This window comes from Ictidomys tridecemlineatus, chromosome 3 (assembly GCF_052094955.1).
Source record: "Ictidomys tridecemlineatus isolate mIctTri1 chromosome 3, mIctTri1.hap1, whole genome shotgun sequence".
Classification (NCBI taxonomy): Eukaryota; Metazoa; Chordata; class Mammalia; order Rodentia; family Sciuridae; genus Ictidomys; species Ictidomys tridecemlineatus.
In genome coordinates this window covers 37,144,180-37,171,984 of record NC_135479.1, presented here as the reverse complement: position 1 = coordinate 37,171,984, position 27,805 = coordinate 37,144,180, and the positions used below count along the sequence as shown (strand labels likewise).

The 27,805-nt window shown below is 43.9% G+C and overlaps 1 protein-coding gene across 4 annotated transcripts; it reads right to left on the bottom strand.

Moving 5' to 3' along the window:
- Window positions 1-1,719: 1,719 nt before the first annotated feature.
- On the bottom strand, window positions 1,720-21,224 carry LOC101958475 (ribonuclease SLFN12-like). Of its 4 annotated transcripts, none has more exons than XM_078042444.1 (6): window positions 20,983-21,224; window positions 14,925-15,977; window positions 11,407-11,445; window positions 5,876-9,224; window positions 2,960-3,913; window positions 1,720-2,767 (listed from the first exon to the last, which is right to left on the bottom strand). In XM_078042444.1, the coding sequence occupies exons 2-4, from the start codon at window positions 15,952-15,954 to the stop codon at window positions 8,620-8,622; spliced, it is 1,674 nt and encodes a 557-aa protein (XP_077898570.1). In that variant the 5' UTR covers window positions 15,955-15,977; window positions 20,983-21,224; the 3' UTR covers window positions 1,720-2,767; window positions 2,960-3,913; window positions 5,876-8,619. The 4 variants fall into 4 exon arrangements, with proteins under 4 accessions (XP_077898570.1, XP_077898569.1, XP_077898571.1 ...); XM_078042443.1 differs by having other exon boundaries at window positions 1,720-3,510; window positions 3,676-3,913; XM_078042445.1 differs by having other exon boundaries at window positions 3,676-3,913.
- Window positions 21,225-27,805: the final 6,581 nt, after the last annotated feature.

Genomic DNA, 27,805 nt, shown 5'->3' with positions numbered 1-27,805 from the left:
GTACCATTAACACTCCCTGTAGTTGTGACAACTAAAAACAACTCTATAGACATTATGTACCTTAAAAGGCAAAATACCCTCCCCCTCTACCTTGTCGAGAACCTCTGCTCTAGTGAAGCATTGAACATTTACTATTATTATTATGAATGTTGTTGTTTATACCAAGGATTGAACCCAGGGCACTTCTCCACTGCCCACATCCCCAGCACTTTTTAAAAATATTTTATTTAGGACCTTGCTAAATTGCTGAGGCTGGCATTGAACTCACAATCCTCCTGCTTCAGCCTCCCCGACCACTAGGATTATGGGCGAGTGCTACCACATCTAGCCACACTCATTTTAATAATGAGAACACCATGGCTGCTCTACAGAAGTATAATGCAAGATACTTACATCGTTTAAAATTTTCCAGTAACCACATTTTTTAAAGAGTATATATAATGATTCGGAAATATAATGATTATAAAATATAATGAAATGGTTATAAAATATAATAATTATAAAAACATGATGAAGGGGATATTTTCATTCTCCATACCAAATTATTGAATCCAGTGCAGATTCATGCTCACACCATATCCCAATTTGGACCAACCACACTGCAAGTATTCATCTGCCACCTGTGATCAGTATGTGCCAGGATGGACAGTACAGCCACATTCAGGGACAGATGGCAAAAGCTGCAAAGTCAGCAGCAACAAAGTAAGCTAACAAGTAGCAACCAGCACAGCCAGTGTCCAGATCCTGGTTTCTGCTACCATTCTCCACTGAAGCATGCAGAGCTCCATGGAGAAATGGATGGCCCCGGGGCTGAGGCAGGACCTAGGAGATGGGCCTCAGTTGTATCTGATTTAATGCACTCAGAAAGAAATAAGAAATATTTTCCTCCCTATTTTGCTGAAACTAGAGGAGCCTAGGATTTCAAGGAGAGCTCCTAGAATTCCTTGAGTAAACACAGATGGGAGAACAACAGGCAGAGAAGCTCAAAGCTTAGAACATGGGAATACATTCACAGTAAGTGAAATATTAGTCCCGTAATATTCCAGATTCCCATCAGTTATCCAGATATTTTCTGGCTAGTGCTTAGAACAACCTTTCAGAATGTTTGGACCAGAATAAAGCAAATAAATAATTGCATCAACATTGTCTATGATTTTTGTTGTTATTGTGGTTTTTGTTGTCTTTTTCTGGTGCTGGAGCTTTATATTGGGTCTCACAAATGCTAAGCATGATCTCTGTCCCTGAGCTACAATCCCATCCTGTGCTAAGAGTTAGTGCCAGTAATTTTAGACAGAAGGCTAACTATATGACTGTAATGATGTTCTTGGTCTGCAATAAGGAAATACCACTGGCGGAGTGGCTTCAACTTTAGAAATTCATTTCCCATAGTTCTGGTGGCTGGGAAGTCCAAGATCAAGGTGGTTTCACCCTGTGCTTCCTCTCTTGGCCTGTAGGTTTCTGCCCTCTGTGTGCTCAGAGGACCTCTTGTCTGTGCACACAGGAAGAAGAAGGAAGTTCTCTGGCGTCTCTTCTTCTAAGGACACTATCCTATAGATCAGGGTCTTGCCCACATGGTCTCTTTAACCTGATTTAATTCCATGACGGCCCCATCTGCACACTGGGCACTAGGGCTGTCATGTGTGAATGTGAGAGTGAGGACATACAAACATTCAGCTCATAACATTCAGCTCACTATGCTATGAAAGAGAAGGAGGACAATCACTGACTCAATACTTTTATTCTTCCCTCCCTACTTATGTATAATATGTCAAAATACACTCTACTGTCCTATACAACTAAAAATAACAAATGGAAAATTCTTAACAAAAATGGTAAAAAAAAAACCATGGAATTAATACTTCAGTAGCTGTATTATGCACTAGTAAGTAGAACTGAGATGAGAGTTCGTCATTTCAACCTATTGATGTTGGGATGTGTCCACGTGAGTCTAACCCAGGACCGGAGGCTTGCTTGGCAAGAATCTACCACGAAGTGACATACCCAGAAGACCTGTAGATTTTAAAAGACTTTCTTTCCTATTCCTGTTCTTTAGGAGCTTATACACACCTATAGAATCTGATTCTGTTCCATAATACAAACTCCTGTTGAAATCCAGAAAAAAAAAAAAAGAGGTGTATGTGTGCTTTCTCTTTGTCTAAAATTTCTCTGAAAAAGGGCAAATGAAGTATCCTACATATCCAGACCAGTGCTCTTTGTTCTGCCAAATGCTTGAGATATTAATTCAGTGACTGAATTATCTCAGGAATCTTCCATGTCCCGAATCAATAGAGCAAAGACAAATTTCATGAATTTAGGAAAAAATGCAGATGCAGTGGCTCACATTTCTCATCTCTCTCTCAATTTGCATAGTTCCTTACAACCCCAAAGTTGTTCAGCTTTCATAAGCCCCTCCAAGGACCCATGGGGGATGTTGGATGGTGGTTTTCTTCTAATGACCTTCATCACTTCTGGTAGGTATTGGGCGACTTCATCTGCATTGGGCATCACTCTGGTGAGCTCTTGGCTACTGGGATGAAAGAGGAGGGAGACCACTAACATCCAAGTGGCTGGTCTGAAAATGGTTCAGAAAGTTCCAGAGAATTTCTGGGCTTCCTTTTCCCTCTGAGTGATGGCTTTTGCCTTCCCATATAAGTCCCCATTTTCAGTGTGGAAATTCTGAGCTTCATCCACAGTGATGTGTTGAATGTCTTCAAAGTCCCTCTTCATGAAGGTTTTCCGGGACACTGCCTCCCAGATCCTTTTATTACTGTAACAAGAAAATGACACACTCAGCTTTTCTTCACTTTATAAAGGAGAAAATCACTCTTTTGTGCTCCCCTGAATATGGTACCGTTGTCACAAATCATTTCACCATGTAATTCTCAAGCAACAAGTTGGCTTAGTAGAAAAATAATCCCTGATTAGATAACACATATAGGTATAAGATTCAACGGCTTACCAGATGAAGTTCTTCAGAGGCTGGTTGTAGTAGGCCATCCTTGCCATGTGATTTGAGTTACCTCCCTGGCTGGGTGAGAGGCACTTAGACACAGCTGTGTCTGAGCCTTCCCCACCCTGATCCAGCTCCGAGGACTTGTCAGTGCAGAGGCATGCCTGGCCACTGCCCTGAAGACCAATCGTCGCCACTGATCTTAGGATGCATCCCCCTTAACCTTCATTGGATGGGATTTTTCCCTGGAATTTTTTGTTCCCTAATAAAAGCCCACTCCCTGGCGTGTTCTCCCTCTCTCGCTAGTCTCTTCTGTAAACCTCACCACCGCATTAGGTGGCTGGAGGCAGGAGCTAGGAGAAGCCGTCTTGGAGCTGGTATTAAAGCTGGTATTAATGAGAGTCTTGTCTTTTAATTTTAAACTCCCTGGCAATTACTTATGAACCAAACCTTCTTTCATGAGGCCAGCACTGGTCGCGTGGCAGAGCTGGTTAGCAAATTCAAAATCTCACGGCCAAGCTCAAGAAAGAAATGGAGCATCTCAAGACAATCCTGGGTGTCTGCAAGATAACAGGACCAGAGTAATGGTTCCTTCCATGCACACTGCATGGCTCTCAGATCTCAGGTAGAAGACCCTGGTAATGACACAAACTTTTCCCGTTATTCTGCCCACGTTCACCAGCTTCTACTTCAAAGGAAAAGGAAGTGGGTGCAAGGAGACCTACCCTTCTGCATCCTGCTCCCAGAGGACAATGCAGAGGACGGAGATGCTGTTCAGTGGGATCAGCAGAGAATCCCAGATGACTCTCTACTTGGCTTGCAAGTCCAGGCCCACAGCCCTGCTTCTAGAGAATTTCAGAATTCCCTGGGAGGAGGATGCATTTGCTGACTTTTTATCCCCTCCGGTCCTTCATGCCAAATTCCAGGAGAATTTGGCAGGATATCAGGAACATCCTGGTGATTCTAGAATGAAAACATCAGAGATTATAAAATGTGTTGGTATTGTTTTGTATCAGTCTCAGTTAACACTTCAAAAAGAGAATAAAGCTCCCGTAATACAACATAAGAGAATTTCCCTCTGGGTCACCTCTCCTTAACCTGTATCCTAAAAATCAGGAGAAAAGAATGATGTTGTTTTTCTATTATCTCATGGAGAGCACTTGTGCCAAATAAATGGAATTTGTTGAGCCCAAAGAAGTGAAAACCAGATATGCAATCACTCTTCAATCTCAGATCCTCCTTGTGGAATGTTTAAACACCTTTTTGTTAAGGACTAGAGAGATTTCAGGTAAATAAAATATTTTCTTGAAGGTGCAACTACAGGAGTCCTAATATTCTAGTTACCTGACCCTTGACACAAGTTTGGATATACATAGGACATTCCTATGTCACATTCTGTGGCATCTCACACTGAAAAGGTTCAATATGTGAAGGTAAAAAACACATTTCCCTCCTCAAACATCTACACTCCCTTTTCTAAGTAACAATTCCTAGACAAAATCCAGGTGAAAAAAGTCGGGGGGCAGGGGTGGGAAAGGTCATCTAACATTGCACCTGATCATGAATGATTATGTTGTGGTCCATTGGGACCTTAGTGATTTTTCCAAGAGAAATTACTCACGGTCTCTCCTTTCATATTCTATGAGCTGAATGCCTGTCCTCTTTCTATAGGTGTATCTCCTCTACATCTGATAAGCTGAGAAGAGGGAGTCAATTAACCCACCATGTCCTCCAGTCTAATGCTCTCCCTATCGTGTCTAAATCAGTGGTTCCAACATGGGAAGAGCATCAGAATCCTTTGAGAAGCTTGCTCACGTGCACATGTTTAGGCCTCCTAGCTGGAAGTCATATGTGGACAAGTTCTTGGTGAAGTAGGGACATCTACCTGTGTGTTTAACTACCTCCTCTACCATTTCTGACAATCAGCTGGGTTTTGCAAGCACAAAGATGGATGATTTCTAAAGGCAGCTGAAACTCATTCCCCAACAGGCTTGTGACATTGCCTCTTGATATACCCTAGCTGCAGTACAAAATTTTCATCAATTTATAAATCAATGTTTTAAACTATCTCCCTCTCTCCTAAAGTAAACTGGCAGCTAACACTGGAAAGAAAATTGAAAATCGGCTTTCTGTTCTAGACCTTTCCTAGAAGATATTAGTCTGCAACATGGAAGACACTGGGACAGACTCAGCTGAGATTCAAAAGTTTCAGACCACCCTGAAAGAAGAAAACATCTCAATTTAGGTGATTTCACCCCCTCCTCACTGGAAGAGGCCAGACCAGGCTGTATCTCAATTTCACTTCCCCTGGTGTAATGCAGCCCAGCAGATGAGACGCATCAATTTTTCTTGACCCTACACCCAGGTGCCCAAAGATCCATCATGAAGAGACTTTCTTTTGAATCTCCAGTCCTATTGCCCCACTCAGTATAAAGCTCCCTCTTGTACCTTTGAATAGTTCTTTACTGGAACTATACTATAACTTAAAGTGCTCTCCTAAAATTCTAATCACAGTGTGTTTTATGCCCTTGCATTTCCTCTAAGCCCTTTGGAAACACTCCTGACCCAGCATTGGCTCTTGCCTCCCAGAGTTGGTCTCCTGCTAGACTGAGGCACAAGCTAGTCATTATTCTGATGCTCCAGCCAACTCCAAGGAAAAGAAGCTAAGTAATGTAGAGTTCAACATGGGATCCCCCTCCGACATTTCCCTCTATTTCTTCTCTTACGGAAAATCATCATTCACCAAATATTTTATTTGGCTTTTCCTCATCCTCCCAATAAAACTTGTCCATTTATGAAGATCAAGGACATTTGGAGATAGCAAACTGCAGCGGGTAGGAGGAGCTCCAAGTCACAGAGACTAAAGGACCCAGAAGGGACAAAGAGGAAGAAAGGACAAGCAGGGTGGCGCTTTCTCCCTCGTACCTGGATCAGAGTCCATCCTCATTCCTCTCGGTCCTCAGGATGCAGATGTCCTTCCTCTGAATCACCATTCATGAACTGGGAGGAGAAGAGCTCCAGTCTCATCGCAAAGACATAACCATGCAATTCCCATTCCAGACACTGGTGTATGAAATTACCTCAGGGTAATGATGAACCCTCAAGGGTCCAAAAGATAGTTGCATTTGCATAACGATTCTCAGCAGATTCACTGTATTCGAAAGGAATACTTTGGACAACAACACATACAAATGTGGCCCACTCAGATTGGCAACTGTGTCCACATCAATTTTTTACTGCAGTCACCCGAATTCGGTGAAGGATAACCCAAATCTACTGATGAGCCTGATCAAAACCAGGAGAGTCACCGCTGCCTCTAAAACCACCCAAGAACTGGGATCTTTATAATTTTATCCTTCCAATCCCAGATCTACCAGAAAGACTCTCACTTATGGAGGGAGTTTCGCCATTTTTATCTATACGCACAATAATTCGGTAGAAAGTCAACACAACGCTATGGTAATGTACTTTCATGGAGTCCAATTTGCAAAAATGCAGAAACAAAATTGGACTCTCTAAAAGTCATTACACATCTATATTTCCAGTACTGGAAATGATATGAAGAGAAAATGCTCAACCATAGAATAAAAAAGATTAATTAAACTCATCGTATGACTGTGCATTAACATTATATGCATGACTGTACTCCAACTCCATAAAATCTGGTTGAACCTCAGGCTCCGGCTCATTATCGATCGATCGATAGATAGATAGATAGATAGTTGGGGGTATACCGGCCATTAAACTCAGGGGCACTCAACTACTGTGCCACATCCCCAGCCCTATTTTGTATTTAGAGACAGGGTCTCACTGAGTTGCTTAGCACCTCGCTTTTGCTGAGGCTGCCTTTGAACTCAGGATCCTCCTGCCTCAGCCTCCCAAGTCACTGGGATAACAGGTGGGTGTCAGCGAGCCTGGTTTACTGTGAAGCATTGACTGCCATGAATGGCTGCTTTTGAGCTTCAGGACTTGGCTCTCCTGAGAGAACACATTGACGTCCATTTCCTTCATGGCACTGCTCCTTTCAAAACTGTTGCATGTTCGATAAATACTGACGCAAGCAATTCCTATGAAATATTCGCAACCTCCATGCTGTGTTTTGGGGATGTGGAAACCTATCCCACATATGCTCCCACACAGACCAAGGATTGCAGGAACAATACAGTGACCGGAACAGTAACATGCATAGCGTCTTCTTATCATACGGTGCTGGTATCCATATTACACAAGTCAGTAACCTCGCTGGCTCCTTCGGGCAAACATGACTTGAGCTCATCACAAGCTCCTGGAATTTCATCAGCAGGAGGGAACGTCAGTGCACACCATGACACATTCACATTGAAGTTGTCACTGTTGCCTTGACACACCGCCTTGACCCATGGCCAGTCACTTCCCCAGAATTCAGCTTCCTGTCCCTCTAAATGACCTCTTTTTTTCATGGGATTAGTGGTTTTTGGGAATTGGAACTTTTTAGAATTTCAATATTGGAGATTTGAGCCTTTGGGGATTATGATTTGGGAGATTTTAGAATTCAGGTGTTCCAGACTCGGCATTTTGATCTTTGGGGATTTAAACATTTGCAATGACGGAGTTTGGGATTACGGTCTTTCAGGATAAAGATCAGCACAGGTCATTAGCTTTTACATTCAAACGACAACGTGGCTTGTAAATGTGGTCTGTGTAATGTTTCCTTCTTCTCGGAATTCTGAGGGCATTGCTCCTCTCCTCTCGACTGCGCCTTGCGGGGCTCCCAGCTCTAGTCTCTGTTCCAAGTTCCCACTGAGCCTCCTGGACGTGGACTCAGAACACCCCAGCCAGGATGTATCTGGGTCCACTGGATTCCTGGCAGTCCCCAGCTCATCTCTGATGAGGGAGAAACGCCAAACCCTGGTGCTCCTCTTCTTACGAAAACTCTCCAGACCTGCGAGGCTTTCTACTTCCTTCAGCTGCTTTTCCCCAGAGATGAGTGAGAGAGCTTTTTTAGGATTTCATCCACTCACATGCCTTATTCAGAACCAACTGCAGAAAAACAACTTTTCGGGTGAGTATTTAAGGGTGCTACGAGAGTGATCAGGAAAGTTGGTGCTACGAGAGTGATCAGGAAAGTTTCGACTCCTCCAAGTGAGCAGAGGTAAAGTAGTCCAAGAAGACCTAAAGAATTCCTGGGGTCTTTCTTTGGGGGAGATGACATTTCCCTTCTTTTTCATTCCCACTGGGGAAATTATGACTTTCATCAACAATGATATTTTCCAAGTTACAAGGTTCTATGAGTAGTTCCTGGACAGTTCTCATTCTTGTTAAGGGACGGCAATCTGTCCTGATCCAAAAATGGAACAAAGTCTATCCATGAACCAGGAACCGAGTAAATAACTATCGTGCACAGAATAGTGAACTGATTAAGTTTCCTAATCACCCTTAAGCATAATCTTTTTACATATGTTCCGAGTCTGGAACACTTGAATTCTAAAATCTCCCCAATCACAATCCCCAAAGGCTCAGGAAGAAGTAAACACAGGCCACATTTATTTTTCCAATTAGGTGAAGTTGCTTCGCTTGCAGCATTTTTGGAGATCATTTTTCAGACTTGGAGATCATCATCCTCTTTATGATGAAAAATTTCTCAGTAGCCCAGTGCACCTTCCATGATTTGGATGAGGCCTTGACACCATTTAAACTTCCTCAGGGAATTTTCCTATAAGCGATCTATACCAATTGAAAATCTCAGAGGCCCACTGCTCACTCACAGACCCGAGTTTCTTTAAGACCATAAAAAGAGCCTTCAGCTGGTCTACCATGGTTTCGAATGCTGCAACGTAGTAGGACGCAGGATAAAATGCTTTCTCACTTGAATCATAAAAGGCAATTATTTTTCCCTTAGGGCTCAAGCAGAATATCTTCGTCATGATACATATTTTCTCCGTATAATTACCAAGTTTTCCAAGCTTCTGCTTTAAACTTCGGGCAGTTTGGGAAGAATACCCCTTTATCTTCTCATCTAGTTCCCTGTGGAGAGTGGAACCATTTTCTAACTCCTCTTCCATCCTGAGGAAGGTGTACAGGACCGGTGGATTGTCCTTGGAAATCAGAAGCGCATCACAGATGACTTCCTCGTTCTGTGGCAAGTGCAGATCCACAGACCAGCTCCTAGAGAAGATCAGTATGCCTTGACCAGCGGAGCCCATCTCCTTCTGCACTAACTGTTCAAGAGCTTCCTCTTGCGAGAACAGTTCTCTGCAGAGGGCTTCTGGAATACATCTCATCTTCTCTGGGAGCACTAGATATGGGGAAAATGACAAGAAAACATAAAAAAGAAAACACTGAGAACATGCCATGGAAACGGTGATTACTGTAGCACCAAACCTCCCACCTGAAACAGCCACTAAGGCTGTACAAAATAGAGCCAACTGTGGCGTCCAGAACTGGAGGGCAAGTGGGACAAGCAGGGCGACAAGGCCAACACGTGTGCTAGGAGCACAGGAAGCCGCAGCACACTCCAGCCTGCTTCTCCCTCAGATATTTCCATGTCCTGGGGTGGGTCCCCAGAGCCCACACAGCAGTCAACAGGCCACTGGGATGAGGAGAAAGGAAGGGGTCCAAATTTCAAGGCTGCCAGAGGGGCTAGAACTTGAGAAAGAAAAATCCCAGAGAAGGTGAAACTGCAGAGGAGGAGCCTAAGTCAATTTACAAATTCCCCTCAACTCACTGACTGATCCAGGATGAGAAGCTGGGAACACAGAAGAAAGTAGAAACTAGAGGCTTGAAAAACTAAGCTAAAATTTCAATAGCCTTGTAGGACTACAAGCAGAACTACAGCAAGAATTCATGATGTCCCAGCAAACAGGAGGCCCTTGGTGAACACCCTGACATAAGTTCAGACTCCATAAGTCATAACCTAGTAGTAAGAGGAAAATCTTAGCTAGAAAAGCATAAAAGTAAACTTTAGTTTTATCTGGATCGCATCTACCTGCCAGAAAAAAAGCAGAACCCTCCAGGGAGGACCTGATCTTATTCCAAAGGTTCTCTAATTCATAATCTCTGATACATGAGAAGTTAGGAGACATAATAAAATAGGACAAATAGAGAGAGAGAGAAAGAGAGAGAGAAGAAACACATAACGGGAAAAGACTGGTAACTTCTTCAGACATAGTTACCAAAGAGTGACTTTAAAAATCACTGTAATTAATATTTACCCCAAAATGAAGAAATGATAAAAAAAAATATGAAGATGTCCTGATTTTCTGTCAGGATCATAAATTTGAAATTAATGAGTAAAGATTATACTGATATTCTATAACTTAAAAAGATAGTATCTGATGTTAAGATTGTTATTGCTCCCTGTAATAGACAAACAGCAGAAAACACAATGAAGACGACCAAATAGGAAAAAAAACAAAAAACAAAAACTGAAGCTGTTTGCAGTCTGTAATGCCTGGGACAACAAGGGGACTGATTCTCTAATCTGTAAGATACTCCAACAAAGCAAAGAGAAAAAGACAAAGTCGAATTGAAATATGGGCAAAGGACAGAACAGGCACTCCAAAAACTGTGAAGCAATTCAACTAATAAATATATTAAGATATGATCCACCAAATTATTAAGTATAAAAGCATATACCATAAAGATAGCACCTCATACCCATATATCCCATCTTGTACCTTCTGTACTGGGCAGACAGAGAGGAGAAGAGAGCCAGAAAGATGAAGAAAAATCTGACAATTGGAGGAAAGGTGGAATGTCTAAGATGGTCCCCAGGGGAGCCAAGTGAGCTGTCTAACTGGGAAAGTATCAGCAGTATCTTGTTACTTGAATGTTCGCACACCTCCTCAACCAGCAATTCAACCACTAGGTGTGTCCTAAGACAAACTTCCACACATGCACCAGAAGACTGAAAAAGAATGTTGAAGGTGACATAAAACAGGAACCAGGAAAGTTCTATTGGTAAAGCAGAAGCCAGGAAATAAATCAGTTACCCATCATCAACAACAGAAACAAATAAATGAGAGATGTGGGGGGCTGTTGGCTTTTCTTCAGCAACTGAATATAGCCCTGTTGGAAGCCTGATCTCAAGCTAGACTTCCCGGAGACGTGATATCTAGGCTGCGTATTTTGCTTCAACTAAACTGAGTTGGTTTTCTCTTACGTTCACATAAAGGATCTCCAATTGCACACACACAAAAAAGAGCCTATTCAGATGCTGAAGAATTTCAGGACACAAAATCAGCATACAAAACCCATTTCACAGAATGAGGAAAACACCAAGGTATTTTGATAGACACAAGTATCTGGTTCCATGACACATTTTAAGACAGAGCTGACTTGCAGTATGCAGGCTTGAATACCACCAGATCAGGACAAGCCAAAACGAAACTACTCAGAAGGTGGCATCTCTGCTGCTAATTCTCCAAACTCATATTCATAAATAGGGTGACTACAGGGAATAATTAATGTTGACATACCTGGCGGAAGAGACGCTTCTTTAGATAAGCTGGGAAAACCTAAGGAAACAAAAATTACATGTTAAATTGGCCACAAGGAAAACTAACTGCTACCTATACCTTAAAAGTTGACATAGAACTGACCCCATTCCCAATAGAGTCCTGGTCAGATATTGTAGTTGGATTCCAGAAACAAATTGTAAAATTAACTCCTAGTGCTACTAAAAAACTGTGTTTGCAATGAATTGTTATAGTGAAAATAACCTCAATCGTAATTGAATATATTACCAAATAACTTGGCTTCCTTTAAAAGCAGTTAAAATCAGGGCAGGTGAGGGCTGGTGAAGGAGTGCCGAGTCCTGTGCTGTCTGAGCAAAAGCTTGCATTTTCAGAGATTTGGAAAGTCGGTAGTGCTTGTCTGATTTCATGGGAGGCTTTCCTTTACCAAAACAAGACAAAATACCAACATTTTTCTTTTCCGTAGAATTTAGGGCTACGTTTTGTCTTACCAATGTGAGAAGAAGACGGGAGAGGTTTTAAGGTACAGGGGTCCATGAAAAGTGAGGGTAGAAAAATGAAGGAGCAAAAAAAGGAGCAAGTGTTCCTGAAAGAAATGGTCAGTTTCTGAGATTGAGCTTCGGAAGAAAAAGGAGGATGGAGCACATTTCTCTGCAGTGTGAGTAAAGAGGTGGTAGGTGGAACCATCAGGGGTTCTGGATCTTTCTACAATATAGGGGCTATACTTTGCAATTTATGTGTCCCCTAAAGGTCCACGTGTGAAAGGTGTTCTCTGCAGGGTGGGTTATAGGGAGTGATGGAGCCTCTACCGGGAGGGTGCTAGGGGAGGTCTTTAGGTCATTAGAGAGAGCCCAGCCCTTGAAGATGCTTGTGGGGCCCAAGCCCCTTGCTCTTGCTCTCCCTGGTCATGATATGAGCACTTTGGGTCCACCATGCTCCTTCCACACCATGACACACTGCCTCACCACAGACCCAAGAGCAATGGAGACAGCCACTACTCAAACCTTCAAGACTGTGAGACAAAATACACCTGCTTCCTTTTTCATATTGCTTGTTCATCATCTCAGGGATTTCTCACAGTGAGGGAAAGCTCACACAGAAAGTTGGTAGTGAGAATGGGATCCTTGCTGTGACAATATCTGATGTTGTGCTTCAAAAGTCTCAGGAATTGGTTCATGAGAGCAATCTGGAAATGTTTGAAGCCGGCTACAAACAGTGCCCTCAGTGAACTTCAGCAATTCTGCTGAGGGCTCAGAAGGCCAAAATACGGAGAGGAACATGGACCATAAAGGCTATGCTGATGAAGTGTTGAGCAGAAATGAGGATTCCACGGGACATTGGACTAGAGGCTATTCTTATTATAGTGTAGCAAAGAATTTGACTGCAATTTGTCCATTTCCTGAGACTTTGGTGGAGGCTGAATTTAAAGGTGATGTGCCAGCTTGTCTGGTGGAAAAAATCGTTCAGGCAGCAAAGTATTGCCAAAGTGGCAGTGGGTACCTACCACTCACTGGCTGCTTTTAGCCAAGTGAGAATCAGGAACATAAAACAACACAATGGAAATATTGGGAAACTTCAATATGACCCAAAGAGGTACACGTGTAAAATTTTAGCCTAGGAGGGGGTAGCTGCTGAAGAAATTAGTGCCCAGAAAAAGAATCCAGGGGCTTTGAACATAAGACAATGGGAAAGACAGCCTGGGGTCTTCTGAGGAATAGAAAAGTGCCAATTTGTTTCAAATAAGGCAGCATTCCCAAGGGCACGCTGAAACCCAGGACAGACTAAGGAACCATATCAGGGTATGGTGAAGACAGCGCTGCAGCCGAAACCCCAGCGAGAAAGAGATGCAGGCGATGACTGATGTTTGAAAAAAGCAGCAACATTCAGCATACAGTGCCCCCCTAAGAGAGTTGTGTGGCCTGCAACCAGAAAAGCTATTGGAGCAATGTGCCCCCTGGATTGAAGGTGCAGCTGTAGGATTCAATGCTGGCCTTGAGTTTCAGTCTCGCTGTGCTCCTGGGTCTCCCCACAATCTTCCTGTTCTTCCCTTTTGCCATTAGAATGTTCATGCTGTTTCCGTACATCAATGAATCTTGGAAGTATGCCATCAGTTTTTGTGTTTTCTTTTAAATTTGGGACTTACAGCTGAGTTGGCGTCCAGTCTCAGAGCATGCTTTGAACTTGGACTTTTGAGCAACTTTAAAAAACAGTTAAGACTTCTGGACCCTTGCAGACGAATTATATGCATTTTCCTTTGTGAGAGGGACATGAACCTTGGCGGAGTGGGGCTGCAGTAGAATGACCCAGCTTAGAACTTAAGGATCTCCCAGAGGGCCAGGTGTGAATGCCTTACTCCAGAGTGAAACTATTGGGAGGTGATGGAGCCATGAGAATGCCAGACCTAGTGGGAGGTCTTAGAAAAAGCTCCCCAGGCTGTAAGTAGAGCTTCACAGGGACTCTGGTGGGGGCTCAGAACAGCTCTGAAGGGAATTATGGCACCCAGCCTCTTCCTCTTACTCTCTTTTCTCTTCAGAAGGATTGTGGGTCCCTCAACCCTTCCTTTCCTCACTTTCACTCCCTGCGACATTACATGAACAGATTGCATCCACCACCTGCTCCCTGCCAAGATGATGGGTCCCCTTCTTTTCCTCCCTGGGTTTCTGAGGATCTGCCACCATCATGAATGACACAGTGACTATTCAGAACAGGAAGTTCATGACCAACTGACTACTTCAGAGGAAACAAATGGTCATTGATGTTCTCCACCCGGGGAAAGCAACAGTATCTAAGCAGCAATTTGAAAAAATAAATTCGTCAGAAGGTACAAGACCACACCAGATGTCATCTTTGTGTTTGGACTCACAACCCTTTTTGGAGGTGGCAAGACAACTGGCTTTGGCCCGTTTTAGGATTCCTTGGATTATGTAAAGAAAAATGAACCCAAACATAGACTGACAAGACAGAGCCTGTAAGAAAACAAGAAAACAGCACAAGGAAGAAAGGGGGGGGCACACTGCAGAGGTAAATGTTAGTACTGGCAAGAAGTGAGCTGGAGATTGGATTACAGCCAAAGGAGTGAAGATTCTGCAAAGACTTTATCTGTGTTGATTGTGTGAATTTTTCACAGGGATTAATAAACAGTAAAAACTTACAAAAAAAAAATGAGCTGTCCCAAAAAGAAATGGGTCCAATCCACTTTGGACTGGAACCTCCAAAACTGGGTGCCTATGGGAAACTTTTCTCTTCCTAAGTGGATTAGCTCAGAAATCTGTCATTGTGTTGGAAAGATGACCAAAGCATGGGGCTCCTGGCAGGAGCTAAGGTGCTTGCTGTGTGTAATATGTGTCTTCTACATGGGCAGAGGAAAACAAGAGATAGTGAACTCCTGATGGGATCCACTAGAGATTGATAAGGTGGAGGTTGACATTTAAGGACTATTGATCTTGCTAAAAATCACAATGATAAAACTTCCCAACCATCCTGGCCAAGTGTATACTCATTGCTAATCCCCCTTCCTCCACCTTGCTTGGCATCCATGATGTACTTGATACACTCCTCCCCGATCAAATATGAATCAGGTTTCTTTTTCTCAAGCAGGACGGGCTCCTTGGCAAACACGGCACAGCAGAATCTCTCCACATGGAGTGCACAGAAATAACTATGCAGACCTCCTTCATCATGGACTTCTAGGAATTTGCATGAGTAATTAATCTTCGCTTTCTCCTTACAGAAATGATAGACAGGCAGCCTGCTAATATGCTTTTCGATTTCACTTTCTATCTTCGAGAAATAACACTGCTTTGTTTCAGAACCACTTCTCTCTATTTCCTGGGCATTTAAACCAATGAACAAATATCCGCCATCAGTATTTCCAAATGCAGAAACAAATCGAGGGACAATCTCCTTAATGCGCTGTCGAGCCTTTCTTGTTGAGAAAATTTTCATCTCAACGTTTGTGGATTCAGTCAAGTCCAACTGTTTTTTGAGTATAGGTTCCGTCATGTTAAAAAGTTCAGCAGCCTTCTTTTCTACATCAATTTCCTCTTGTACATGGTTGGGGGCCCTCTTTGTGTGCAGCTGTGATCTTGAATACGAGCGGCTTCTACTTTTTCTCTCTCTGAGGAAGTCCAGTGCACTGGAAGCATTCATGACAACTGTATGTGTTACATTTCTTTGGTACAAATTTGTTTGCAAGGTGGAAATACTCATACCCAAGATATTCTCAATCCCTGGTTTCAATAAATTCGGGATTTCCTCAGGAACCTGCATGGACTCAAGGTCATTCTGAGCACATGACTGGATATTATGCAAAGATTGGTCCAAATCTTGTCCTATTCCGTCTTTGTTATCCTCTTTCCTCTCAATTTCAGGCTTCATCACTTTTCCTCCAGAATTCGGTAAAGCACTCGTAGCTTCTGAGAGAGAGTCATTCTGCCTTTTTCTCAGTCGACGATCCTCCATTTCTATCTCATTCTTCACTCCAAGAGGGACCTTTTCAGCTTGCCACATAGAGTCTGCAAGTCCATACACGTTCATGTCCACAGTGGCCATGTGATTCGAGCTGAAATTCTTTCCTGTAAAACAGACAAAGCCATTAGAAAGGGGCATAAGCAGGAGTGAGCATATTCTGAATTCTGAGAAAACTGGGGGCAAAATCTGCTGCAGAAGTCCCACTGGACGGTAAGTGCACACCTTGGAAGTCATGATTTTTTGAACAGATTTTCATCTAAGACTATAATGCCTCACACTTTTACTGATTTTTCAAATTTGTAGGTGTAGTTTTCTATAATCCTCTTCTAATTCTCTAAATCTGAACCCATGCTTACATCTCCATTCTAATAATTAATATTGTATAACACATATTCTATTATTTAGAAGCTGCCTCTCCCACATCGAGGGTGATTGGTTATAGCACCCTGAATGTTCTAAGGCAGTCTGCATTAGTCTGTGTATTCCTAATCCATTAGCTTGTGCCTTTAAGATCATTTGTAATACTGCTTTGCTATAAGTTGAAAACTAAAAGAATTTTGGTTCATCAACAGGCCCAGAGATGGTTGAGAGAAAAGTCCATCTTAGGTAGTCATCGCTACCCAGAAAATGTTATCAGAGGGTCATAGTATTCCTGTTCGCTGCTGGACCGTAGGTGTAGGCATAGGTGTAGTGGTGGGCTGTGAATACCTCCATTGTGTCTATGAATTCCTGATCACATGTGAAGAATGATAACTTTGAGGCCCCAGACCATTTGAGAATTTATATGTCAATGATGAGCACTCCATATCTAGGAAAGAAAGAGGCATAAATCCATACAACAGCAGTTTACACGGACCAGATAGGCCTTTCAATACATGCCACCCCTCTACAGCATCAGAGTGAGCACCATTCAACATGTGCTTTTGCCCAGGGGTGCGTGTGATGCTACTGCCTTCCTCCGACAGATCTCCCATGTTAATCCTTCTCTCCAAGGTATTTCCACTAAACTATAGATCCATGCCTGTCTCTAATTCTACCATAGACCGAGAGAAATCTTTAGAAACTGCATTGAAGTGTGCAGAGAATGGTTTTCAAACTACAGGAAATCTGTATTTTAAAAATCACTTAAGACACCAGAAGGAAAGGCTTTAAGGCTTGGTTTCTGTCATGGACACTGAATCTTGGGAGGTTGTGAGTGCTCTCTTTGCTCTGTAATGCCTTCCTTGAAATTTCCTAATCCCTTTCCAGGGCCTACAGGAACCCAGGACCAGCAGTGTCCTCCAGTGAGGCTGCCCAAACCTAGATAAAACTGCCCACATCCTATTTCTCTCCTTTGGGATGTGCCACGACCCTCTACCTAAGGAACTCTGGGCCTAGGGAGTTGTTCTGGGACCCTGTGGTTGACTGTGGATTCCAAGAGACCACAAAACAACAACAGATCCCTCTCACCAGAGGAAGGGGTATTTCTTTCACAGGATCAAACAAGGTCAAACTGCCAGGATGGTGTCAGTAGGCTGAGTTTCATTGACACCAGTTTTTATATTGACAAGGGAGCCCAAACACATTTGCTTGGGTAGAATACACTTCTGATTCAGAGGTTTTCTTTTTGGGGAGCATTTGTTGTTCTCATAATTAACTCAATCTCCTTATTACTTATTGATCTGTTCCAATATTCTCTTTCTTCCTGAACCACATGACCAACTCTTTTTATTTTATTTTATTTTTTTTTAATTTTGAGACATGGTCTCGCTAAGTCACTTAGGGCCTCACTAAGTTACTGAGGTTGGCTTTCAACGTGTCTCCTGCCTCAGATCTCCAAAAGAGGTGGAATGGGAAATCCCCATGATGTGGGCAGCTGTGTGGACTGCATTTGGGAGGATTAGGACAAGGTGTTGATCAGCTCAGGGTGAGGATGGTAAATGTCCCCACCAGATGACACGCATGCTTTTTCCTTTGTTTTTGTTTTCTGTCTTGGGAGAAAAAACAAGTTTTAGAGTTGAGTTAGACACAGAGCCCTGATGAACATGGCTTTCACACGTGGGAACGATCTTGTATTGTCATTTTCTTGTCTCCTCTGAGTCTTGTGGTTTCTTTTCTGACATTTCTCAATGGGCCTTCCTTTGAGTTTTTGGGTTGTGACATTTTGATTCCTTTCTGATTTACTTTTGTGTATCTTCTACAGATAATTCCTTGAGAGGCTTCATAAAGATTACATATGAAGTCCTAAAGTCTTGACAATCTACCTTAAATTCATAGTAACTTCACTTCAGTTACATATAAAATCTATTCCTTTAGAGACCCGTCCGTCCCTCTCCAATTTATTAGGATGTCACACCTTTATGTCTTGAACACCTGTTTACACAGATTTTTGCAATCATTTTTTGGTGCTGAATGTCCTCTGTCTTGCGCTGCTTTTAAGATTCTCTCAGGATTGGCTTTTCATCACAATGTGTTTTGATGTGGGTCCCTTTGGGTCCATCCTGCTTGGAGTTTGTTGAGTTTCTTGGGTCTGTAAAGTCACATCTTTCGTCAAAATTCAGATGTTTTCTGCCACTATTTCATCAGATAATTTCTCTGCTGCTTTCTCTCTTCTTCTTGGGCCAAAATAATGATATATTGAGCTGCTTGAAAGTGTTCCATTAGTCCCTTAGGCTCTGTACCTTTCTGTTGTTGTTTTGCAGGCTAAATCATTTTAATGCTCTTGTCTTCAACTTCACTGATCTTTTAAATCTCCCGTTTCTGCTCTTGAATCCTTTTAATAAGCTATTCAATTTGGTTATTGTATTGTTTAGCTCAACACATACTTTGGTTCCTTTTCATAATTTTTAGTTTTTGTTAATATTCTCATTTTATTCATATATTTATTTCCTGGTTTCCTATAGTGATATATACATATTTTTGTCTCTAGATCTCTGATCTTTAAGATAGCTGTGGCATTTTGTTTCTTTCATTTTTTAAATTTTACAACTAAAATGTATGTATTTATAATGTAGGAAATGTTATTTAAAATATTTGGATGTTGTGGAATGACTGCTTTAAGCTAATTAGGATATTATTTACTTCATACACTTGTCATTATTTTGCGGTAAGAATACTTAAAATCAACTCTTTGATTTTTCAAGAGTATGACACATTGTGGTGACACAGAGTCAAAGAGGAGATGAAACAGTCTGAACATGTAGAAAATCAAGGTTCAGGCTAAAACAGGAATTGCACCAGATCTTGCGCTTTAGGTTTTACGTTAACTAAAATTATGTAAGCATATAAAATATATATACACACAGTGAGTGGTTTATGAAAGTTGAATTACTGGGGCAGCTGATGAAATACTAAGAACTTGGATATACATTATCAAATGATATCTTATGTGATTTTTCCTTAGCAACTTTATCTTGGGGAGGAGGATTACAGGGCTTCACCTATGGTGAAGACCATGGTTCCAAACCTATAATAAAATAGCACCCTGCCCAGACAGGTCCCAGAAAAAGTGAGGCTACAGGAAAAGTCTTGACTCCTGGTAGATGAACAACCAAGAAGCTAGGTAAGCACAATCATTTCAGTTTAAATTTAGAACAATAATTTTTGTCATGTGACATCATTAGGCAAAAAAAGCAGAGAAACATGCATATTCCTGCCATACTGAGCTTTCTCCACAGTATTAGGGCATAATTCGTGTCCTTTACCCCATCACTTTACCCCAAATTTCTTACACACAGGACAGCTCAAACATGAGTCACCTTCCTGTTGACCATACAGAAAAGATTCTCCATTTCTATCCAAAGGAGGGCAGGGGAATCAGTTTCACTTCTGCTCAGTGACACATTTGAACTTCTCCATCTTGGGTTTATGCTTTTCCAGGAAGAATATGGTTCCTCATCTCATACTGTAGCCTCTGAGAATAGACTGCTGTCACCTTTCCTCCCAGCCCCTATTCCAGCACCCTCTGCATCAGTCCCTGCTATCAGGGACACTTCAGGTTTATCCACCATATGCAAAAGGAACAGGAATCAATCACACCTGCCTCCTCCCACCACCCCCAACAGGCCCAAGGAGCATTCTCATTCCACTGGGGAGCTTGAAGCTAGAGGCGGCTGCAGAAGAGGGTTCTTTAAGGAGAACGTATGGGCTGGCCTGGGTCCTTAGCAATCTCAACCCAACTCCCAAGACTAGGTACACATTTTTATGGTTCAGAATCACTTCTTCAGGCATATATCTGGGACACAAGCCTTCAAAAAAAATAAGCTGGAGACGGGACGCACCAATTCAGTAGGACCTTAAACTCAATATCCTCTGTGAGACCTTGGGTCTGGGTTCACAAGTTAGTTTTCTCTAAAATCCTTTACCTGTGGGGAAAAATTCTATGAGACCTGAACTTGGGATAAAGGTTGTGCTGTTAGTTACCTCGAGTCACAAAGGGGACTACATACAATCCCTTGAGCTCTGCCAGAAGAACAGGTTGGTAGAACTGCTCAGAAAGGTGGGACCCAAGTGACAGGAGAAACCTCAGGAACAAAAATCAAGGAACATTCCTTGCCCCTACTTCTGCTAGGTGCCACTTTGAATTGCATCTGGGAAGGCGCTTTGTCCTTTCCCCTCTTGTAGTTTCTCAACTTCAGGCAGGGCATTCCTGTGTTTGCTTTCTCTTTCTAGACCCAGAATGCAGTTCTTCAGTGATATCACCACGTTCCTCAACACCCCTCACCTTCAGATCTCTAGGAGCAGGGGCACCCTGTGGCACTCTGCAGACCACAGGAGCCTGACCCGCACCCTCTGCACCTGCCTCTCTAGCCCCTGGTCCTAAAACGCAGGCCCCAGGCACCCTGTCCCAAAGCTGTTTAAAGTCTCCCCCACCCAAGCAGGGACCAAAGTCCTGCTGGCACCAGTACCCCAAGGTCTGAGTTCGAGGTGCCTCCATGGCCTGTTGAGATTTGGTAGAAAAGCCAAGTGATCAAGATTCCCAGAAGCGAAAGAAACCAGCGGGTTTGGGGAGGCAGGTCTCCAGACACCGGTGGCCAGATGCTGCCAGCGCCCCTCCCTCCCCCAGAGCCAATCGCCCATACACCCGGGACAAGATGCGCAAAGATGGCCCCATGGAGCAGACAGACTTACCAGAACACCCTTGCCTGGTAGCAGGATCCCTTGAAGGAGCCTTGTGAGGCAAGTGAGTGCGGGCTCCAGAAAGACTAAGCTGGCGACTGGGGCACCCTGCCCCGGGGAACCTTGGTCTGCACGCGAAATGACAAGGCCAAGCTGCTGCTTCTCCGCGCGACCTAGGCTGGGGGCGGCTGGGGAATCACTTCCTGCTTCCTTTCTTCTGTGTTTTCCAAAATGGCCCCTGGCACTCCAAGTGCCTTTTTTATGAATGAATATTCGGAGCCCGCCCACTGTGATCAGCTGACACTGAAGGAAGTGGAGCCACGGGCGGTCATGCTATTGAGTTCTTGCGAGATTGTCTCTGGTTTATCAAAATTCAAGAAGTAGCCTGCGTGGTGGCGCACATCTGTAATCCCAGCGACTCTGGAGGTGCAGGCGGGAGGATCTCAAATTCAAAGCCAGCTTCAGGAATTTAGGGAGACCCTGCCTCAAAAATAAAAGTTTCGGGGAGCATTGGAACTCAGTAGTAAAGCGCCCCCTAGGTTCAACCCCCAGCACCCTCTCCCAAAATAGAAGAATTGCCAGCCTCTGGCGCAGTAATTCAAGATTTCCGAACTTCAACACTCCTATTCCCAGAGGGACACTGCTGTCCCCTTGCTGTTGCCTCCAGAGATAGATTGAGAACAGCTCAATGAACAGGAAACAACCAAGGGGCTAGGAGAGGACTGCTCCAGTGAGGGCAGATTCAGATGCCTAAGGCTCCAGGTGCAAGGAGCATCTTGAGGACATCTGGGACTATTCCTTTCTCAATGGCTCCTGTGGTGGGATACAGCCCTCCTGCAGCTTGTTTTCCTGGGCTCTCTAAGGAAATACTGTGATGGTGATACAGTTTCTCTAACTCTGTACAAGACCTGTCACCAGAAACCACAGCTTTTGAAATGAATGATACTCAAATGACTTACTGTGGAGTTTACAAGTCTGATTTGCTCTCACTTAGAAACTAGAGCCCACTGGGACTCAACTGCCGACTGTTGGAGTTGGACTCTAGAATCCTGCTGCACATCTACCCCAGGAAGCAAGAAGGAATGCCATTTCACACTCACAGAACACAGATATTGAGAGCACAAAGCTGTGCTTCATCTTAGTTCATCCTCATGACAGCCATAAGAAATGGTTTCAATGAGGTGAAGAAACTCCTCTTCAGGAATTGACTTTAAAAATAGAAGAGCAGGAACTTTCCCAGAGCACACAAGCAGTTCCCAGATGTAAACTGACAAATAATACGTGTTAGCATAACATAACGGGTGGGAGGCACATCATTTCCCTAGGGGCTCCCCAAGTACACAAAATTCATGCAACTTTTAAATCCTGTTTTAATGACCTCTGGAGCAGCGAGGAGACAGCGCTCATAGAGTACATTTAAGGCCTAAAGAAGAACAGAAGTATGAGCCTGTGCACACTCCTACTTACACAGAGAATGCTAACAGGAGCGTCCAAACCCCTGCGTGCTGCTCCCAAAACATACCTCATTCTTTCTCCTCTCAGAGGTAAGACATCTTACAAATTTCGCATTCCTGTGCTTTTCTTTATAGTTTCACCATGTTTTAAAACATATGAGATTTGGTTTCACATGTTTTAAACTACAGGTTATAAAAATCGAATCATACTTGGGTTGGTTGTAAACTGTCCAGTGTTCTTTGACATCTTTCTCACAAAAGGCAATATCCAATTTCCCTCCCCTGGAACATGTGCCAATCTTGGTTTCTTGCATGTAACTAAGAGAATCAGGCATCAGCCCTGCTGAATCAACCGCAGCTCCCTCCAAATTCCCAAAGCGTGGTTCCCGCGGGTGGGGCGTGAAGGGCTAAGGGCCCGAGGGTGCTTTGAGGAGCTGGAAGAGGTGGTGAGGACTGTGGAGGACGGTGAGGACAATGGCAATCCGAGCAGCAGGAGGAGACCGTCCTCGCTGGTAGCGGAGCACAGCGAACCGCAGCAGCGGCAGCCCGCCAGCCATCTCCCAGAGCAGAGTCCTCCTCAGCTTCCGCGCCAGCAACCTCGGCCGCTTGGTGGCGCCCACGGTCCGCAGAGGGAAGAACGCAGCGGCGCCCGCGACTCGCGTGGCCCTGGCTGGAGCCTAGGCTGAGCGGTGCGGAGTGATCCCCGGCTTCTGCAGCGGCTCCTCCCAGGCACGCGCGAGCCTGGCTTGTGCGAGAGGGCAGGGGAGACCCCAGAGGCGGAGGCGAGGGGTGGCTAGGCACAATGTTCTATGGTTCGAAATCACCTCTTCCCCTATATATCTGGGACACAATACTTGAAAGAATATATTGGAAACTAGAGCCTACCAAATCCCTAGGGCTTTAAACTCAATGTCCTCCCTGACAGCTTGGATCTGGGTTCAAAAGTTGTTTCCTTTAAATGCCTTTATTCTTTGGACTGTAGGGAGAATTCCATGAGACCTGAACCTGGGACCTGAGACCTGAACCTGAGGCTGTGTCTTTAGTTACCTTGAATATCAAAAAGGACTGCATACAGATCGCCTCAGAGTTCTGCCAGAAGCGCAGGTTAGTAGAACTGCGCGGAAAGGTGGGACCCAAGTGACAGGAGAGCCCTCAGGGGAACGAAAATCAAGGGACATATCTTGCTCCTCCTTCTGTCGGGTGCCACTTGGGATCCTATCTGGGAGGGCAATGTTCTCATCTTTCTCCTAATTTATAAACTTGGGACAGGACACGACTGTGCTTGCTATCTCTTTCTGGACCTAGATTGCTGTTCCTCAGTAGCGTCACCACGTTTCCTCAACTCCCCTCACATTCAGATCTCCAGGAGGATGGGGCACTCCGAGGCGCTCTGGAGACCCCACAAGCCTGACCCGCACACTCTGATTCTGCCTCTCTAGACCCTGCTTCTAAACCGCTGTCCAGCACAAGCAGGCATGGACGTCCTGCTAGCACTCCTAAACCCAGAGGTGCGAGGTCCGAGTCCGAGGTGCCCAAGTCCTCCACAGTCCTATTTGAGGGTTCCTAGAAGATGCTATGAACGCATGACCCATGTGGTCAAAATTTCCAAAAGCGAGAGAATCCAGCGGGTTTGGGGGAAGCGGGTCTCCCAAACAGTTGTCGAGTGGTGCAGTGTCAGAGACAGTCGCTGAGGTATTGAAGCAGGCCAGAGAACCCCGCCCAGAAGACCCTTATCATAATTAAGCAGAAACCCTCATCATATTTGTGGCACGTAAGTTCCTCTTAGTTTGCCAGAAAGCTTTTTATCAGCAAAACTTCTGCAGAAGAGGCACCTTGATTGGTAGTTTCCTCTTGTAAATGCCAGGTTGAAGGAAAAACGCTTGTCAAATGAGCCTCCTAGCCGCCCCACACACACTCTTCCAAAATCTTTGTTCAAAGGAAGAATTCTTAGGCACGAGTCACCTCTGAACCCTGCAGTCAATAAACCTACTTCCTGAAAATTCCTCGTGTGTCCAGCCTCTTCTGTCCCACTCCAACATGGAGGTCAAGAAGCTGATGCTGGGAGATGTGCCAATAGAGCTGGACAGACTTACCCGCTGTTGCCTAGAAGCAGGAGCCCTTGCAGATGCAGGGCACCCAGGGGCCAGAGCAGACTCTTACTAGGTGAGGTGAGGGCGGGCTCCAGAAAGCGACATTAGCCCCCTGCTGCAAGAAACCTTTGTCTGTAGGCTCCAAACCACAAAGCCAAGCTACTAGTTGCCCGAGTGCAATCTGCTGGGTAAATGCACTGGAGTCCTTTCTGGCTTTCCCCGCAGCCTCCTTTTATCTTTCAAGAGGGCCCAAGGGGCTCTAAGTCCAGTCTCTTGAATATTCCGCAGCCCGCCTACTGTGCCCAGCTGGGGGTACGCTTAGTACCCCAGGGCAAGAGTCTTTAAACATCCCACCAAGAAATCCTGGCAGGTCTTGAGGGAAAGATGTCACCTGGGAGGAAGAACTTGTCACCGAAAGATGTGGAATTCCCAAAAAACTAAGGACGCATCCAGTTAGTGGTAAACAAGCCTCACTCACCTGGTAGAGTTATCCCATCCCTGGGAGAATGAGGTTAATAATAATTAACAAACAAACAAACAAACAAAAACCAACGCGGTGGCGCATGTTTTTAATTCCAGAGGCTCAGAAAGCTGAGGCAGGAGGATCACAAGTTCAAAGTCAGCCTCAGCAATTTAGTGAGGCTCTCAGCAACTCAGTGAGACCCTGTCTCTAAATACAAAAAATGGGGGAATAGCTAGGGATGTGGCTCAGTTGTGAATGAGGAGGAGGAGGGGGGAGGAGGAGGGGGAGAAAGAGGGAGGGGGAAGGGGAGGGGAGGGGGAGGTGGGGGAGGGGAGGTGGGAGGAGGAGAAGGAGAAGGAGGTCCTAAATTTTCCTTCTGAAATGTTTCAGATGCAGAAAAAGGTCCACCACCACCAGTGCATCCACGATCTGGCTTAGAAATGAAAGATGCTACAAAGCCTCGGGTCCTGCCTCCCCTCCTCCCTTTCCGTCCTCCTGCTCCTCCCCCTTCTTTTCTCCACTCTCCCCCAGCCTTCCTCCGGTTCTTACTGGCCCAAGCCAGCAGAAGCTGGAGCCTGGGTCCTGCCTCTAGTCCACGCGGCCTTTATGGCGTCTGCTTAGCCTCGCTGTCTGCACCGAACCCGCGGTTTGCTGTTGTCTCCAGGTCTGGGCAAGCTCAGCGCGGGTTTCCTTCCCTGCTGGTTGAAAGCAAGACTGCCTGCCGGCCTTCTCTCTGCGCCCTTCCCAGGCCTTCACCTCTGGGTGATCTGTATAGGGGGTCACCTATTCCGTTCTGCAAAAAGTTACTGAGGGCTTAAAATGCTTCCTAAAAGAAATAGGACGGCTTAAAATTTCATCCCTTGAAATAAGAAGCATAACTCTGTAGGCCCACGGAAAGGGCTATTTTCCGAGGTTATCAAAAACCAATGTAGGCGTGAGCTGGCAGAATGGAGGCGGGCTAAATCCTGCATGGTTGGGCAGACCCCGCCTCGCTCCGGACCCACAGCATCCCCTCCATCTGCTGTGGCCGCAGTCCCCTGCGAGGAAACAGGCGTCCTGAGTTGTCCTTTTGTTGAGTCAGCAGTGTGAGGCACCCGCCACTTGGTGTCGTCGCTGTCGCTGCCTTGGGCAGGAGGTGAGCCCCTCCCAGCCAGCTCCAGAGCTCTGGCCCCAGTCTAGGCCAAATGGTGGGCGGCTTCTGCTGCTGTTGCAAACTGCTGGGTTTCCCACAGCGAATTTTCCTGAACCTGTAATAGATTATCTTCTAGCTGATGTACCCACTGGCATTTATTATGGTTGGGCCAGCACTGGAAATGAAGATGTCCATAAGATAGTAGGGAGCATAGGATGGAGCCCATACTACAAGAATATGAAAAAGTCCAGGAAACTCATATCATCCATACCACCAAAGAGAACTTCTATGGAGAAGTCCTTAATGAGGTCACTGCTGGCTACCTCAGACAAGAAAAAAAGAACTTCAATTCGTTGGAGTCTTATCTCAGAATTCACCGTGCTATTTTTTTTTTAATGTGGTGCCGAGAATTGAACCCAAGGCCTCATTTGTGCAAGGCAAGTGCTCTACCACTGAGCTACAACCCCAACCCCTTTGCAGTGCTATTGAAGAACCTAAGAAGCATCTAGATTGACCAGAACATTAGAAACTCAAAGACGACAATTTCTTCCAGGTTCCTAAAAGGAAAATAATGAATGGCCACTAATAAATAATCACCGTCTTTATTCATTTCACTGCTCATAACTATGCTGTGTCATATTTTAAAAATCAAACATTTCCTCTTTCTGTAAATTAAACAGTATTATGTAGTTACTAATTAGGTTTCAATCATTTATCCCATCATGCTATAGCACTAAAAGGAATCCTTTAAAAATCAAGATTGTTTTTTATATAATCTGTTGATTAAAAAGGAAAACTAGAAGATATAAAGTGTCTTGTAATGGAAATGAAATGTATATAAGTATGGATAAAAAAGCAAGTCACTAAATTGAAATGAGAACTGTGATTTGGTAAAGTATGAGCATGTATACAGCATATGTTGCTAAACAGAGAAGGCTCATAAAAATAATGTATTAAACAGAAGTCTGATAATTTACTATGAGCCTAAGGAGGAAATTACAGACTGTAATTTTGATATTTTGTGCAATAATACATTATTACTGACATGGAGATTTGTGAAATTTGGTTTTCCTCATTTCTCTTCTGAGGTCAATTCATTGTACTTTCTCCATTTTTTTGTGTAGAGCTGCCTCGATTCTAAGTGGCTTAGATTCCCTGTCTATTGCTTTCTCTAGTTTGTTTTTTAAGGCAATAAAATGAAACTTTTCCAGATCTATAGGTTTTGCTTTTTTATGTTGATCTTTCTTTTAAAAAGAGAATATAATTTGGACTGCTGTTGTGGCTCAGTGGTAGAGTACTTGCCTAACATATGTGAGGCTCTGGATTAGATTCTCAGCACCATATATAAATAAATTTTAAAAGGCTGCATTTATAACATATATATATATTAAAGTATATAATTTTATCTGTCAATATTTTTGTTGACTTTGACTCTTTCTTTAAACAATTACCAGTATCAATTTTTTTCCACTTGGAATATCCTATAACTGTATATTTTGGAGATTGCATCTGTCTAGACCATTCTATTCCATCAATGTATGCAGTGATTAGGTACATATTTGTATTGCATTTTTAGAAAAAAACACATGCCATCTTCAGGTTTCTTCAGACTTTACAAGAATGCATAGCCATTTCTTTGCATTTGCCAGTTTCTTAAAGAACACGAAATTTATATTTGAATCAACTAAGCTATGAA